At 37.4% G+C, this 18,764-nt stretch overlaps 1 protein-coding gene across 1 annotated transcript; it reads right to left on the reverse strand.

Annotated features, from left to right (window-relative positions):
* Positions 1 to 495: 495 nt before the first annotated feature.
* On the reverse strand, positions 496 to 13,467 carry LOC149818890 (DEK domain-containing chromatin associated protein). The gene is made up of 12 exons (XM_089985775.1): positions 13,320 to 13,467; positions 11,598 to 12,224; positions 11,454 to 11,487; positions 4,664 to 4,743; positions 4,484 to 4,543; positions 4,192 to 4,302; positions 3,986 to 4,066; positions 3,813 to 3,896; positions 1,829 to 2,288; positions 1,504 to 1,619; positions 1,373 to 1,403; positions 496 to 967 (listed from the first exon to the last, which is right to left on the reverse strand). Exons 2-12 carry the CDS (start codon positions 12,102 to 12,104, stop codon positions 801 to 803), a joined length of 1,731 nt encoding a protein of 576 aa, XP_089841901.1. The 5' UTR covers positions 12,105 to 12,224; positions 13,320 to 13,467; the 3' UTR covers positions 496 to 800.
* Between the last annotated feature and the right edge of the window lie 5,297 nt (positions 13,468 to 18,764).

Here is an 18,764-nt window from a genome sequence, read left to right on the forward strand (position 1 = left end):
ACATTTTTTATTTATTTATAATTTTAGATGTTTTTTATAGTTTTTTTAAAGTTTTCAAAAATTTTTTTTTGAGGCTTACGCCTCAAATTTTGGTGGAGCACCTGGCTACGCCTCAACGCTTTTCACAACACTGGTGAGGGTGTTAGTATACATGAGAAGTAGAACCACCAATTTTCATGTTTACGAGGGTTGGTTGACCACTGTCTACCCCACAACACCCCCTCTTATGATTTGGGATCCAATGACTTGAACCAAGCGATCACTTAGGGGTCTGACCTATGGGCCGACCTAAATGCTGAGTTTAAGAGAGGGCCTTGATCGAACAAGGTCTAAACTGAACTATAGGCTATCAGAACGCTCATCTGAAAGCAAAGCCAGAACCAGTAAGCATGTAAAGAAGTTCAAAGGGTATATCTATAAATCACACATCAGCATTCAGAAGCAAACACAAGAGACAAGTAACAAAGCCTATAACCAAACACAAACATGACCATATGTAAGCCTGCAACGCCCACCGGTACCAAGTACGCATGAATCAGTTGAAATGCAGAAAATGAAAGATACAATGCTATTTATACATAAACATGTCAACATTTAGATGAGTGAGTTTCCCCAATCAACTTGACCTAAATAGTTCAATCACCAACCACCGGATCCCAAAAAGAGAAACAATAGCACAGACAGTTGCCAGATAGGAATCGCGGTTAGCGCTGTTAGACATGCTTAAAGCCTAAAAACTGAGAAAAAAAGTGTACATGCCTCCCCAAACACCCACCGTCTTGATGAATATCTGTGCCATTTCAAGCATCTCCCCCTTCCTTTTGTTCAGTGTCGTCTTCCTTTTCCCCATCTCCATCTCCATCCTCATCATCTTCGTCAGCCTCGTCTGCTAGTTTTGTTAGCTCCTCCTGGATCATACCCTTTACTTCCGCTTTCCGTGGCATTAGGTCTGTTTTGAAATGAGCAGCTGCACCAAAGCAGGTAGGCAACGATCCAAAAGACAACTATCAGCGACTGACTTCTAATGAACTGCTTTGATAAACATCAACAACCACATTCTAATATAGCCCAAACCATCTCATATGGTTTAGAGTGCGCAATTAAAAGCAATCAGCATACACAGACGTATGGTATGCATCTCATCTAGAGGGTTCACCCACTGTCAAGTTCCATCAGTAAACTGGATGCTAAATATGCTCCATGGACAGGACAACAGAAGGTCAAAGTAGACGACAAAGCCGCTATCCATGGAGCATTGTACAACCTGCTCAATTCACAACACCAAGAACATGGTGTCATGGGCTAGCAACTATCTTATGGAGCAGGCACATAACTTACAACTATACTTGTGGAAAAAGATAAAAATGCGCACCTAATTGCTTGAGAATGTCCGTAAAGGTTGCCTGAAACAACAGGAAGAATGTATATATAAATGAGAAGAATGGTATGCAAGAATAGTGACATGAATGTGGGAAGAATCAAGATGAATTTTGAAAAGCTTACAGTGTTGAAATCAACTTCTTTCAAAATGTCACATATCGCCTTTCTCAGCTCCTCTTCAGTAGGACTAGCTTTTTCTTTCTTGCGGGGTTCATCTTTTGCTTTAGCAACCTTCTTACCTTTCAAAATCCAAAGAAAAATTGTAAGGTTCACCATGAAAGACATCAAACAACTAGAAGTAGATGAAATTGCATCCGGCTATGAAGATGCACTTTCATACCATCAGCAGAGACCCAATTCCATCATAGACCAGCCCAGCTAGATCATGGTTTTAGGTTGTAGCTAATAGAAAAGAACAAGAAAAAAATTGGAGTCACTACATTTTTACCTGTTTTCCCTTTGGAAGCAGTTTTCTCAGGAGCAGAGGACTTATCTTCCTTTTTATGATCACTCGTTTTCTTCCTTGAGAAAACCTTTGCACTAGAGCTAGGCTTCTCTTCTGTCTTCCCACGCTTCAATGGGGTTTTTGAAGGACTTTTGGTGGGTTTTGAAGGGGTGACTTTCTTTGGGGTTTCAGCTTTCTTTGTAACAACCTTCTGCGCCGAACGTTTCTTTGGGGATTTCTTGGAAGTCCTTCCCTTCTTCGCATCCTCATCCTCTGACTTCTCTTCTGGTTCTTCATCACTCTCATCAGACTTATCACCTTCATCAGCCACAGAAGAGTCATCTTCTTTTTCCTCCTCTTCCTCGTCCTCTTCATCCTTGCCCTTTTGGTCATCTTCATCAACCTCTTTCGAGTCATTCTTCTTCCTTCTTCCTTTTGGAGTACCGTCATTCTTCTTTTGCTTCTGCAAAACAACAAAACAAGTCAACCAAAGGTGCTGATGAGCTATAATAATAAAAACAGTAAGAAATAACACAGTTCCAAACCATAACCAGTGGCAGGTCAAAGTACAAAAGTTCTCTCCATCCCAACAAGATTGAATATCTCATGGAAGTTCAGACCATGCTTTTCAGCATACCCTGTCACAAACCGAATTTAAAGTATTTTATACCATGGACAACGAATTCTATTTACACTCATAACAATCAGCTGGCCTCTCAACTATTTCCTAACCTCTTCACTCGTAACCAAATGTGGGTTTGGAACTTTGGCTGGACTTTTTTGGAAAACCTGGATCTCTTTTGCTATCTAGGGCTGCTGCAAACAATTAAAAATCCACTTATAAAACACATCATAACTCATCCATCATGAAGGAGAACAGCTTGCTTGAGCCGACTCCATCAATCGATTAGGCTGCATGGACCCATCAAATCTGAAACTACATGCTGCCAAGCTGTACCATCACCAGAATTTGAGGAATTAGCTTGGATTGCATCCTCCACGAAGAATCTGAAACTGCACACTGCCCAGCAAGGAAAACAGAGGCTAAACAAGAGCAGTAAGCTGTATACTTGAATGTAGCACCAAAAGGCAAATGCCAGTGTCGATTTGATTGCTGGCATCAGCAAAATGATGACATCAGCAGGTGAAATGAGAAAACGGTGTCAGTTTTTTATTGACTATCAACCAGGTTTGAATTGAGGGCCACTTAGATCAAAAACTCAGATCTTCCTCTTATTCATTTTTTCATTTCACTATTTTACCTCCCTAATAAGGGTTTGACGCGTGCAGGAGGGGAGACAAACAGGCCACAAGGAGGAAGGAATGAAGAGGGAGTATTAAGAAAGAAAAGGTAGGGTAATGCGAATAAAATCAGTAGCCAATCATTCAATCGAACCTTGGCATCAGCCCAAACTAATACCATGTTACTTTTGTCCTTGGAAATCATATATACTGCACAAGAAAAGCAAGAAAGGTAAAGAAGAAAGCAAGGAGAAAAGAGGGAGGCATTCCAAGGAGTCATGCCCTCTTACCCTAGAGATGTCTGCCTTATGTTGTTCTTTTGCCTTTAAGTATAAAAATGCATTGATTAAATTACTTAAATACCCTTGCATATTACAACTAACTACAGATACATCGCTGCATGTCCATCATTAACACAGATAGGGAAGGTGAAGAACTGGTGTCATATAGTGATTATTAGATCCACATTTTACAAGTACCTAACATTTCACATAGAAAACCCCCCAACAGACAGAACAGATAAACAATAACATCATGGATGGGACAACCCAAACACTACCAAACGTTCATTCTAAGTCAGATAAAAGGCTCAAATCAGTATCAATTAAAGTTAAATCCATAAACAATGCCATGAGCCAACTGACAATACTTCCAAAGGCAGCAACCATTCATCTAACCAATTTGAATAGATGACATTAAATTGGAAGTTACACAAGAAACCATCAGAAACAAGGTCAGAAAGAACCTTTGCTGAGCCCTTCACTGAAGAACTAGGAGACTTTCCAGAAGACCTTCTCACAACCCTCTTCCGCTTTTTGCTTTTACTCGACTGGGAACAAAAAGCAGATACTGGTAAGCAAGAAATAAAGAAGGCAAACGGAAATTTGCTTCAGAAACATCAAAGCAGATTTTCTGCACCTGATCCTTTTCTGCAAGCAAGACATCTCTTGTAGCATGCGGAGATTCCAAAAATTCCAACAATTTAGCAACAATTTCTTCCTGCACATGAATAACCAGATTACAATGCAAACCATGATTCAGAACATAAATAACGCATACAATGATATCCATCAACCGCCACAAAGAAATTGGGACGTAAACCAACAGCAGAGATAATTCATAACCTTCTTATCAGTAGCCTTTGCAACACGTACATCAAGCAGTTCACAGAAATCCAACAACCTGCTCTTGACACATTTATCAAGCTTCTCTCTTATTCTGCTCCTTTGTTTTTCCTACACCAACCAGCAGAAGAATCACCAATTGTAGTTGCAAAGTCAGCTGAAGCTATGATAAAATTGCAGTTACAATCATAAGACACCCTTCAACAACAATATGTTACAAGACAAGAACACTGCTAATTCTGTGCTTTGCAAAAATAAACATTATTTGTTTTCCTATTGGCTGGCAGCTTACCTCATTATCACCCCAAACAAAGCCCGAAAACTGAGAAATATTACTTTTAATATGAAGACTCTGCAAAACAAGACAGTCAACAATCAGAAATAATCCCATGGATTGAAGGCAAAAGTTGCACACCAAAACAAATCTTCAATATCACAGGAAAAATGCTGAAAGATGATATTAACAGCTCACCTTTCCCCTCCTCCCATAAATAATAGTATGTAACATCTTCAATACGTCATCAGATTTTCTTTTGGATAACTTGTATGCAACTGAAACAGTAAAAGGAGAGACACAAATAAGTACCACAAACACTTCCATGCTAGATATCAAATGCATAAAACAGGGAACAGAAATGGAAATTCTTTTTTAGCTACAGAATACTTGTTGAACATGCATGTTGTGTAAGCTAAGTTCGCAAAGGAATAAATTTGTCGATAATAGAATAGCAAACACCATAGAAGAAAACAAAATGCATTCATTTCCATTTCGTTTTTCTTGCCGCCAACAGCAAACAAAGCAATATCATACACATCCAAAGAAGAAGAAGCGAAGCCAATCAAGTTAACAACAGAAATACACACAGGGAACGAAGGAACCTACAAATATCCACCAAAGAACGAAATTAAAAAACAAATAGTCGGCAACTATGAAACAGCCAGCAGTTTTGGCACAATAAACTAGGTGTTCCCAAAGAAATCTAAAACTCTCAGGTCCCCATTACCTAATCCAGCATTTATTTTTTGGTAAAGAAATAGCACATTTTGCTAGACGGTCACTACATGACATTCACATGGTCGTAAGGGTGCGTGAATCTCTCTCTCTCTCTCTCTCTGACAAATTGGATGTCCTGCATCTCAATGTTAGGACAAGAGTATCACCCATAGGAGTGTAACTGCTGTATAAGACTTGTCCAGGATGAGTTGTCCTGGACTACTTGTCCGATGCATCAAATGCACCCAAAATGTATCTTGCCTTCCATAATTCTAGCTAAATTAATTGAGAGTATGGCAAGTAAGCAAATCTCTTCGGATGATTTAGCCCTTAATAAATCAATTAATGAATGGCTAGTGAGTAATGAATCAGATTGAGCAGCAAAAGAAGCACCATAGTCACAATAGATGATGAGTAGTTTGGACTTTTGAAGTTTAATACAGGGCATAACCCCAAGATATTGCGCCATTCCAAATCAAGAGACTAGGAAAAAGAAAATACATGGATAGATCATATTCTCATAGCAACAAAAAGTCATTGCAAAATCAGACCAACACAGATACTGGATTCACCAAATGTGCATAGCAAATCAGCCAGTCACAAAGACCCTACTAATATGGGGTGGAATCATTCAAATTAAAAAAATAAAATCAGGCATATTAAGAATGCCCCAATATGGGTCACAGAAAATCAGGTAAATGCATCTTCAAAACACCATGTTCAAAACAAGACCAGACATTTATCAGCTATTTATATGGGTGCCTTGAAGTAGCTGGCACCCCCATATTGAAACTTGAAATTTTCTGTCAAGTTTGTAGTGCTGCCATATATACAAATATTACATAGATAGATCAGAACATACATATCTTTATAGAACTTCTAATTCCTTTATATTATAGAGGTGTTTGTACTTGAAAAGAGAATTTTAATAAGTAAAACCTATGCCACATGGGTGCGGGTGGGGGTGCGACACGGGTGCAGCGCAATTTTAAAAATTTTGGACAGGGGGACTCGGCTATAGATATAGATATTTTTTAAAATATATATATATATATATAATAATAATATATCCAGTGTGTGCATATATGTGGATAATGTCCTCTAAAGTTTGGCACCAACATGAGTGTTTTTACAAACTTTGCAAATTGTACTTTTGCCCTTGCAGAAAGGGGGGTCCGAGGGTCCAGGGGGAAGCCTATGGCAGGGGTAGTAGGGAGCAGCGCCACCCGGAATATTTTTTTTTGGGGCTTATGTTTGAGACTCATGCTATATATATGTTTTTTAAAATATATATATACATATAAAGATCTTTTTTTTTTGTTTTTTGCCCTAAAACGGACATTTTTGGACTCAGTCAATGTTGACCGAGTCCAAAACAAGGACGGACTCGGCCTCGACTCGTTGACCGAGTCAGACTCGGCGTTGACCGAGTCTGGGCCGTGTCCGAAGCCGCACCCGTGTCGGGGCGTGTCGACTCGGGTGCGGCACCTCCCTAGCCGAGTCCGTGTGACATAGAGTAAAACACAAGCACATGTATGCATGCAAACATGTACACATCCCTCTAAAAATTAAATGTCTACCTGTGTCTGAGTGGTTCACACTTGATTTACATAGATTTAAGATACAAAAGCAAAATCTAACCTTTGGATCATGTTTAGCATATTTTATTTACTATATTCATGTGTTAAAGTTTCTTCAAACATGATATTTTAAACCACCCTTATCTTCATAAATTGTGAGCCATTGATTTTTCACCATCTCAAAAGTAGAATCTTATGGTGTATTAGATATGATAAAACCATAGTCACCTATACCATTCAAGGTAATTTCTCAACGAGGGTTTTGGTTTTAATAAGAGATATTTACCAAAAATGATTTTTCTCGAGAAAACCTTGGAAGATTTAAAAATTGAGAAAAAAATATAGTGAATAATAAAAAAAAAGACAAGAATAGTAGGTTTGTAGTGTTTTTCTTACAAAAATATAAAGAAACAACTAGAAAAGCGTTTAAAATATAAAAGAAACAAAAACATATAATGATGGCGATATTTGAGGGAACATATATAAAAAAATATGTTTTTGAATATCTCAAGAATATCTTGGGAATATATCAGGAAAATCCTGAGAAATTAACATGATATTTGCGATCCTAGAGATATTTGAAAATATCGGGAAAATCTCATAAAAATATCAGCCAACCTTGAAATACCGATAATAACGCGATATTTTCAAAATATCGGCAAGATCAATGACACTGGATAAAACCTTCTAACATAGTAAACAGATGATGCTAAACACATCTGTACAGTTATATTTAACATTCAGTGGCTAAGATCCATACAATTAAGAGTGTACATCACCATCGGGTATGATGGTAATATATATATATATATATGGTACAGGTCAAATAAAAAAATATGACAATGCTGTCCCAACAAATCGACTCTATCGCCTAGGTGTGTGGATCTAGGCAATAGGGCAGCTCCTTGCCCGACTAGGTGACCCAGTCAAAGCCTAGTCGGCTATTTTAACTACACAGCGCACACAACTCTTTGGCTTCTCAGAGTGTTTGTTCTTTCACTAAGAGGGCACTATGCATTTCCCAGATATTGCTTTACATGCCTAATCCTTATCAAGGAAGAAGTTATTCCTTCAACCAAACATTTACCGTTGCAAAGATAGATCAAAGTACAACACCAGGACCTCGAAAACTATTCACCGAGGTTTGATTCTGCTTTCTTTATTTGACAGCAACAGTTTAATTTTTCCTTAATAGAGAAAAAATAAAATCAAAGAAACCAAATAGAGATGCTTGATTGGATACAACCAATGTTGTGAAAAGCGCTGAGGCATAGCGAGGCGCTCCACCAAAAATAGAAGCGAGGCATAAGCGTCAAGGTGTAATGCATAAGCCTCAGTATTTTTTTTAACTTAAAAAATATCTAAAAATACAAATATATAGAAGAGATGCTATACTGATGAAGCAACAACCAATAAGTTTCCAGATTATTTCCAAACTGACTTGTCTTCTAACAGACAATAAAATTCAAAGACATAACATAAACATCATAAGTTGGACTGAAATTTGTAGAAGCCAAGCCAGAAAAAAGCTTCAAAGATATAATATAAGAAACACAAGCTGGATAAAATTTGTTTTCCTCAGAATAAAATCAGTAATAATAGCATACAGAAAAAAATTAACCTAATACATGTTTAAAGAATAGTATACAGAAAAAATCCATATTCACTAAGTTACAGGAATGAGAATATTAACTTAATACATGCCTACGATTCCAGTTTATGAAAATCTTAACACCACTAAACCAAATCCAGTTTATTGATGTCCCTACTGACAATATAATTCAGTTTGTGTGTTCAAATATCACAAACAGACACAATTTCAACGAACCATCAGATCCAGATTTAAATTGAAAAAAGGTGAAAAGTGAAAAAAGTCAATAGAACATTCACGAATAGGAACAGGACACACAATCTTTACAAAAATCAATACATACACAGTTAATTACATGTACATACATAATCACGTGCACAGTCAATCAATTGCACATAGGAAGAAGAAGAACATAGGAAGAAGAAGAAGAAGAAGAAAAGGAGGGAAGAAGAAGAAATGGAGGAGAGAAGAAGAAGAAGAAATGGAGGAGGGAAGAAGAAGAATAAGGGAGGAGGAAAGAAAAATCGGAAGAGAAGAAGAAAAAGGAAGGAAGAAGAAGAAAAAGAAAAGGAGGAAAGAAAAAGAAGAACAGAGGAAGAAGAAGCGGAAGCAAGAGGACCGGAAGAAAAAGGGAGGGAAGAAGAAGAAAAGGAGGGAAGAAGAAGATGAAGAGGGAGAGAAAGTACATACCCGTTGGTAGCCGCTGCGGGTGGTGTAGTAGCTGCTGCCAGTGGTGAGGGTGGGGGTTTGGGAGACGAAAGGGGGAGGGTGCCCTAACATCAAGCCTCCCTCCCCATTTTCCTTTTATTTTTTTAATTGAGGTGTGCGCCTCACCTTGAGGTACACCTTGCTACGAAGCGTGTGCCTCATACTCATTTGCACCTTAGCCTTGCACTTCAAGGCAAAAATCCCCACGCCTTGAGGCAAGGTGCGCTTTTTGCGCCTTGAAACGTGTTTTTCACAAAACTGGATACAACTAAACCACTCAAAAGCATAGGCTTGAACCAAACAGGACACTTGACTGTAACACCTGCGTCCACATGTTTATCTAAACAGGGACACTAGATAGTCAACCCCCAATGGGGCTATAGGCTCTAACTTGTAAAAAAGTTCCTTTTTGCTCTGAAAGTGACATCAGCACATGTGCTCTGTAATGAATCCTCAAGGATTCAAATATAGAATGCCAACTATAGGCAAGAGTACAAGAACAACCCACAAAAGGGCACTCACAAAGCCAACACAAGAACACAAACTTTAGAAAACAATTTTTACTTATCAAATATGCATTACATCTAATGGGACAAGAGGGCCAAGAGGACCCATATAGCTGTTGAGAAAGGCTCTAACAGCTAAAAATATAGCTGTTGGAGATTTCAAACTATATTCACTAAAAGACAAAACTGAATATAGCTGTTGGAGATTCCAAACAGCTATATTGACTAAAAGACAAAACTGCCCTTTACAAAAGTGTAAAGGACAGAATAAGAATAAAATAAAAAAGAGGTCAGTTCTGAACCTAAAGGGCAGAGCCTATTACATGTACAAAGTATCATTCTGCCCCTAATGGGTAGAACCTATTACATGTACAAACTTACCACAATACCCCTAAAGGGTATTACCTATTTGATATTTCTGTCCCAACAAGATAGTCTGCCTTTCAGACCATCTATCTCATCAATCCTACAACAATGTCGCAATTCTTGTCCCTTTGGAAATCTAAAAGAGAGATCTCTTTGCCATTTTTCCTATTTTTCCTTATTCTGTCTCTAGATAGGTGATTTTCTATCTTTTCTATTGTCGACAAGCATCTGTTGACTATATTTTCTGTTTTTAGGCACATAAACGGGGCATATCTTTGTCCCTGTTTTTCCTCTGCTGAAGAGACAGGTGTTGAAAATACTAGAGAGTTGGCTTCCTTTACTCTTTTATGAGTTTCATCAGATTCTATCTCTGTTTGGCATGAAATGATAGCAAACAGATCATTGTCTGTTTCTGGATTATAGAAACTTTTCTACATTAGTTCTTTTTCTATGACCAGAATTTGGTGATTCTGGTGGCGTTTGAAAGGTTTTTTAGTGCTTGACAACTTTCTTTTTTGGTAATTTTTGTAATTCCTTATTGGTGTGAAGTGAAATCTGTTCCAATTTAGGAAACAAGTTTCAGTCTAGGAAAGTTTTGTGGCGGACCCACTTTCCTAATATCAATTTCAGTCCCAATTCGGGTCCAAAAAACAAGGGTAAAACAACATACTTTTGAAAAAACACCAAAAAGAGCAGGCGAAGTGCGGTATCTCAACTTCCCAACAAGGTATAAAATACAAGTATATAAAAAATAAAGGCTGGCATACAAGCCAAAAAGTAGAAGCTGTCAAGAAAAACAACATAGATTTTGTGTGTTTTTCTAGGTTTTTGTGTAATTTTGGGTACCTCTCTCTCTCTCTCACACACACACACACACATGCACACAAAACCCATTGTACGTAAGTGTGGGAATAATAAAACTGTATGATACACTCATTTTCTCCAATAACAAACTTGGGATGCAAGTTGTAAGCCAAAGTGGGGAACTTTAACTAGAGAGGCAACAAAAGGCTCTCATAAATCAAAGTAAGCTTGTTTAACCTTATCAAAACAAGTTCAAAAGGCAATTGCATCTACAACTACAGCATAAGTTTAAAAACGAACCAAATCATTCTGAGTAGGACAAATTTTGAAGCATGGAATTCCATTTAAGGCTCAATTTTGTTGTGATGTTCCCAATTATTAGCATTTAATTTGACAGTTTTGAGCAACAACAACAACAACACAACATATATACCAAAACATTGCAAACTAATAATTCAAAACGATCCTTCAAGATTATCACATATGTGGAAAAAGTAACTGCTGCTTGAGGGCAACACAATAGGGAACAGACTAACTAAGGAGAAGATTAAAAATCTCTCATCCTAACAAGAAAATATCACCATATTCCTTAAATGCCTAAAGAACCAAATGCACCAACATATGAAGATTTAAGGTGCAAGTATGATCATGAATACGTAAACATAAGCACAAAAATAGTATGTATAAGACACTGATTAAGAGAAGGTACACACCATTGGGTATATCTTTCAGTTGAGTTCCACGGCCCTTCCGAAACATCCACATGCACCACACATTCAAATGTCAAAAAACATCACAAAAAAAAGCTGAGCAAAAGGGAAACAAAACCCTCAAAAGAAATTATTCAAAAAGAAAACCTTTTCGATAAGGAACTCTTTGTTTAGATCCTTCTCACTAGAGATCACAAACCGCTCAACTGATTTTCTTTCTCTTGCTGGCCTCTCTATGGCAGCTGATGCAGGTGTACTAGGCTCTTTTTTCTTCTTATTCCTCTTCACCTCAGTATCCTTCTCCTTATCCTTGGTGTCCCCTTTCTTGTTGTCTTCCTTCTCTTTAGCTTTCCCAGCACCACGGCCCCGTTTCTTGGTTTCTTTCTTCTCCTTGCTGTCCTCACTCTTAGCTTCAACTTTATCAGCGTCCTCTGCCTCTTTTCCATTCTCAGTGCTCTCATCCCCATCCTTTCCCTCTTCCTCATCCTCCTTTTTCAAATCCTCTTCTTTTTCCTTGCCCTTCCCCCCTGTCACTTCTTTCTTTCCATCCTCTTCTGCTTTTTTAGAATCTTTAGTGTCATCCTGCTCCTTCACAGGAACGTCTCCATTAGCTGAAGCCTCTGTAACCTCTGCGTCCTTCTCTTTCTCTGCCATTTCAAAACCTTGGAAGCAGTTCAAAACCTAAAGGGAACAAGATCAAACCCAAGATATAACACACTATAAGCTCAACAGCTTCAATCACCCATTAAAAGAATTCCTCTTCAAATCAATCCCCTGAACAAAAAAACATAAAAGTGTCGGAACTCAATGAAACTAACCAAAAAACAAATACTCGAACACAGGAGCAAAGAGAACACCTCTCAGACAGAAAAAAAAAAACAGAAAATGCACTAGAAAAAGCAAGTGATAAAATTGTGATAGAAATCCAGAAGTCATGGCCAATGAAAACTGTAGATGTCCTCAAACGAAAGGGGAAAAAATACACAACTTGTGAGGAACTCCACAAGAAAAGAAAGACGCAAACTAAAAAAACTGAGAAAACGAATTTAATAGTAAGAAACCCGTAGAGTATCTTAAGAAAGTAAAATTGAAAGCAAAGACAAGTGTTTTCCACCAAATACAGCATATAAAAATCCTCTCTAAGTTAGAAAAAAAGAATTTCAAAAATCACCAAAAATACCCTGAATCAGAAGGGAAAAATTGGAAAACTTAGAAATATAGGCTATGAAGAATTAAAAGGGGGAAAAGAAAAAAAAAGCAACTTCTTCTAACTAAATCCCTTAAACGAACGAAAGCTGCAAACGAACAAAATGGCTAGGATGATCGCCTTACTATCAAAACCCTAAAGTAGCTGAGATTGTTGAGTTAAGAGCAAACACTAAGGTTTTCAGTCAAAAAAAGTAAAATCCTCCACGATTCTCTCTAAATCAACTCAATTATTCTCGTTAAACCAACTGTAATATCAGAAATTAAAATGGAAAACTAAAATATACTAAAAAAACTAGAACTCTCAATAAAAAAAGGCGGACGAGATGAAAAAAATGGAAGGAAAAAGACACGGTCTGCAAAAGAAACACCAAAGCTAAAATCAGAAGGCAGAACTCATAAAATGAGCCCCAGAGAATCAAAACCCTAGAATAGCTTAAGCGAATCAAATTAAAAGCAAATACAGCGAGTATTCCGTAGATCTAGCTAACACAGTTTCAAGATTAAAAAAAAACACGAAAAGAAACTCGAAAAAACAGCTAAAAACCACAAATCACAGAGAAATGGAAAAATATTTAGGGATATCAAGCAACCAGAGCGTGAAAAGCCCGAATTCGCAAAGAGAGCCCTAATACGAGAGATAAAAACGAGAATAGCACCCACCGAGAGCGACAGAAACGCCAGAATCTGACGGAATAACCATTGACGAGAGATCTCGGAGCTCACTCCTTTGCCCTAATTTTTTCGAGAAGAGAAGCACACCGGGGCCGCTCCCCTCACGATTTCGTCCTTAGTTCCCTCCCTCGCCCATTGAGGGTTTTAGCCTTTATAGCACGGACTTAAAACGAGATTTCAAAATGGTTTTGACCGGGCGGGCCGGCTTCAAATATGGGTCGGGAGGGGGGGTTTGCTTCTCCGATCGCATGGCCCTCGTCACTCAATCAGCATGGCTCTCTAATCGCACGGTTCCAGTTGTATACACGTGTCTCACGTGTGGGATTTCAAATTTGTGCTTCTGACTTGGGTGGGGATTCGGGAACGATGGTGGGAGCCACAGCCACGTCAGGAAGATGTTCGCGGACAGGTTCGGGTTAGACCAGTACGGGTCCAATAGGATCTGAGGAAGTGCAGATCTGGACGGGCCGTGACAGCTGTTTGCCTGAAATAAAGAATAAATGCAAGGCAGAGTTTGGTAATTAAAGAACTATATACGCAGCTTGCAGTTTTGGATCACAATCCGTCCCGAGACCCGGTGACCATGTTTTGAATTGTTGATGACGTGGGCCCCGTTAGAATCATAGTCAAAATGTCTCGTTCTTGGAAAAATGTTGGCGAGGGAAAATCTCGTGATATTTTGAAAAAGCAAGCTTTTCTCGAGAAAACATTGGTTTGTATAAATATATTATATATATATATATATTAAATATCAAGAAAATATCGGTCTATATAATATATTAAAAACATATGAAATATATATAAATAGAAAAATAAGTACAAATTATAATTAAAACTAGTAAAAAAAGTGCTTTTATCATGTTAATATAAAGTTTAAAACATGACATTTTTAAAATAGGTGATTTTTTGAGAATATTGTGTTTTTCTCATTACAATATCACCCTTCGAAAAATATGTTGATTTTATCATGATATTTTTTAAAAAGTTGGTGAAAATTGTGACTATGGTTAGAATGTGGTGCCCATCCTGTCATGTTCATGGGATTGGAGCAATAACTGGATCTAAAACTTGAATTAGCAGATCTGAAATAGATTTTTTTTTTCTGGCCAAGAGCCTGGTGGTTCAATCCCATGTGCTCCTTTGTTTAATGAGAGCATGAATGAAAGAACTGGAAAAGAGGATTTGTCACTTAGTAAAAATTGCTAAACCCTCTCCTCATTTTTCTATTTAAGAGATTTATGACCTCTTTTCATTTTTTTCTTGAAATTGTTTAACAAAAATTGTGACACAGTATTCACCGTTGGCCTCGTGTATTTTTTGCATGGAAAAGAGGATTTAATGCCATGAAAGTGTTTATTGTTTGCAGTTCGGTTGTTATAGAAATGAGACTAATGCCTGAAAAAATATTAAAATTGCATGCTTCGACCTTGGAAATTGTCATCCAGTTCAAAATTTTGGGCACTACAGACACCCAAAAAAATTTGGGTTCCCAACCAACATAAATGTTAGCTCCTACACTTTAGAATCACTTGGATGACTAATGAAAATGGGATGGTTTATTCACACTCCAAAAGTTTTGAATGTCAATTTAAAGTATTCTCTCATTAGAGGAGCAAGATACTTCACGAAGGACCTTTTTTGTGGAAGGTTGTTCGGTACTTCAAGCACAATCTCTTAGAATCATGAGATGGATAATCCTTTTTACAAAACCACCCACAAAGAATTCAAGCATATTTAGAAGCATTTTGGCCAAAACTTAGTTTTCATTGTACTTGGTTTTTCAAAACAGTATATGTAATATCAAGCATTTTTCTCAATTTTTGTATTATCTAGATAATAGAAATATAGAAGTATTTTTCATGATTTTTGTGTATATGGTTGCGTTCTTGCAGATTTTTCTAGAAGAACGGTCTTTATTTAATCGAAGTCAAAGTTGTAACGAGAATGAACTATGCCCAACAAGTTTTGGGGGCATAGTGGTTAATTTGGGTTTGTTCTGAGGGCATTTATGTTTTCAGGGTCATAGTCATGCAACCCAGAGTTGACCTAGCTCAGTCAACTGCATGAAGGATATAGTTGGCATTTTTTAATTTGTTTGTGTGACGGTTCTATAATTTTTTTGTTTGGGAGAGGACAAAAATGAGTATAAATGATTCATTTGAGTTTTCTTTCCCATGCAAGGGCATTTCGATCTTTGTTGAGCCTGGGCTGCCCCTCAATCCAGCCAACCCTAGCAGGTCAAACCCCGTCAGAGTAAGCTAGACCCAGCCAAGTGGTTGAGACCTTTGACAACAGGTTCTTGTCTTAGTTCATGTAACTAGGTTGGGACCTAGTTAGCCAAATAGAGGGTTAACTAGGGCCCAACATATTTATTTTGATTGGCGTTTAGGTTGGATCCTAGTTGGATTCGATCCAGAACCTGACATAGACTCGGTTTCACCCCTTAAAACCCCCCTTCATGCATATACTCTCTCCCTCTCCTAAATCCTCATTTTTTTTTCTTTTTTTCTTCTTCTCCCCTAACCCCTCTCTCTTCTCTCCTTGGCACTGGCAGGTTAAGCCACATCCATCTGTCGCCTTCTTCCTCTTGTTGCCAGTGTGCTGACCCTCTGCTTGCCAGTGAGCCTCCCCCCGCTCACCTTCCAATTTGCAGTTGCAAGGTGAACCTCACCCCCATCATGAGACCTATAGGGAGAATCGACCACGGTAGGCTCGCCCTTCCCTTCTTTCTTCTTTCTTCTTCCTTCTTCCTCTCTTCTTATTTCTCTTTTTTTTTAGTTTTGGGGTGTCCTTAAGGCTGAGTTGCAACCAGGCTGCTGCAGCTAAGAAAGTTCGAGAATCATGGTTGAGCATGAGTAGTGTGTGTTTGAGCATTTTTTTCACACGTTTGTGGCCCTATAACTGTCAAATTTTGCATTCTAAGGTAGGTATTTGACCCTCTCCTGTGATTAGCAACATGGTAGGCATGTGTGTGTTTTGCAGCATGTATTAGCTTATGAAAGTTTTGTTTTTGCGTGTTTGATCTGACCATGAACTGTGCATTTGAGAAAAAAATTGCTGTACATGTTTGTATTATTCAAGTGATTCTATTTCAAAAGAAAAATGTTTTGTTTTGGATTCCCCTTCTTTTACGAGAAAATCAAACCTAGAGCATGCTAAATCTTGGATCCAAGAGATCGAAGGAGTGCTCGAGATCTTAAGAGTGCACGATGACAAGAAGACCCTTTTTGGTACATACATATTGATAGAGGATGATGCGATGTGGAGGAAGACCACCAAGGATATCCACTTTGGTGGAGTTGCCACCATACCTTGAGAGGAGTTCTGGTTTGCTTTTCTTGACACGTACTTTCTTGAGTACGCCAGGGACAAGAAAGCCCAGGAGTTCTTAGAGTTGAAATATGGTAGCTCTATCTTGCTGGAGTATATAAGCAAGTTTCAACACCTAGAGAGGTACTACCCGAATACATTCATAACGGAGAAGGCTTGAGTGTTGAAGTTCGCTCGAGGGTTGTAAAGGCCCGACAGATTTCAAACAAAAAATACTAGAATTTTTTTATTAACATATTATTGATTTACTTTTTTTTTCCAATATGTAATAATTCAATGGACATGTTTCAATCATACCAATTACTAGATGGTCAGCCTGAACACAATTGTGAGCGTGTCTTAGCCTCATAGTACCAGATCTAGTACAAAACCACCGTTAATAAATCTGATTGAACCACTATATAGAAGAAATTACTTAGTTTAAGTCTTTTATCATTGGCATTGCCTTAACCAAAATAAGCTCTAAGGAGTCAGCTTGCACATGCACTGATGTTTAATAACTCTTTACAACAATATTTGAGAATAAAGCTTCTAAAGGAAAAATCCTTAAGTTATTATTTATGTGAGCAAACACAACAAAAAATATTGATTTTAAAATCAATTTAATAAACTAAACTTTTGCTTAAATCTTCCAAACACATTACATTTTAAAAACATTATTATTCAATAACTTATTAGAGAAATTAATTGAAATATGAAATAGTTTCATTTAAATATCAAACCAGTCAAGACATTGTTCAAAAATAGATAATTAAATAGTCAATGAACATCGAATAAAAAAAAAGACAAGTAGTCACTGAAATCTCGAAAGCATCAGTCCTCACAACCTCCTTCAGCATTCTGCTCTTGCTCCACAGATCACATATTACCTGAAAAATATTTTATTTTGAAAGTATGAGAATTTGAAAAGTCTTAGTAAGATTCACACAGCTAATGCAATATACAATACATAAAGCTTGCATAATAAGCATCAATCACCAAGGAACTGCATTTAACATCTAATTAGCAGATAAACAATTTTACAGAAAATGCATGCATCAATGATTCTAAATATAAACATGCATGATATAATAATTTTAGGCATTCATACCTATATTCTAAATGAAATCAAGACATATAATAGTAAGCATAAATTCATATAATCACATGAACATAATAAAAGTGTAGAAAAGTAAAGTGTGCAAGTATTTTATATTCCACTTGATTAACAAATGCCTATTGGGTATGCGTATGACCAACTATAAAACAGACTACACTACTCGGGTGTTTATTGTGCTATGTATTTTAATTTTCTTAGTAATTGACTGGGTCATCTCCCCCAAAAGCATAGTCATGCCGTGAGAGGTAGCGGCGTGCTCAAAGCAAATCAACATGGGGGCATGGCTTCATGTCACAATGATGATCATAATCACTCACTTCTACAGAAGTACCAGGGATATGCCTGCCTAGGATATAAGAAGTTGTCTTGGTCTCCTTAAATTCTCTAGGTTTGGGGACCATCGAGGCATTGTCATTCATAGCATAATAAGAAAGAATAAGGCCTAGAGAGTTCATACTGCCTACCATCTATAAAGTAGATCACCAGTCATTCTGGTTCAGCATACCTTGGTAAAGGTATACCCGAAAATATATCACAGGGTTATCTTTATTAATTAGGCTATAGGTAAATACATCCACCATTTAGCCTAGTGCATTGTCATCTCACTGTTCCTTCTTTGGAATCATAAATTATTATTTTATCGAGTACCCCAAGTGCCCATGCAATCCTGTGGGATTCATATCATCCTACATGCATTTCACAAATATTGCATCTCAAAGTATAACATGTATTCTCCTAAGCAAGGAATCATGTTAACATGTTATTCCACAATTTACTCATATAGTATCACATAATTTCAATATAAAGAAATAAGCATGCATCAATATCATAAATATGAATCAATCTAAGAACCACAATTCTAACATCGCTGTCAAATTATTTAGATCACGTGGTTAGAGTAGCTCGAAACTGCACAACTGAAACATATTTTAATTTTATAATACAATCAACATGTCCACATTCATCTTTCACATGCTTTACAATTTTAATCGTGCACATGCTTA

Source organism: Nuphar pumila, chromosome 13 (assembly GCF_984573655.1).
Source record: "Nuphar pumila chromosome 13, dmNupPumi1.hap1.1, whole genome shotgun sequence".
In the NCBI taxonomy this organism is placed as follows: Eukaryota; Viridiplantae; Streptophyta; class Magnoliopsida; order Nymphaeales; family Nymphaeaceae; genus Nuphar; species Nuphar pumila.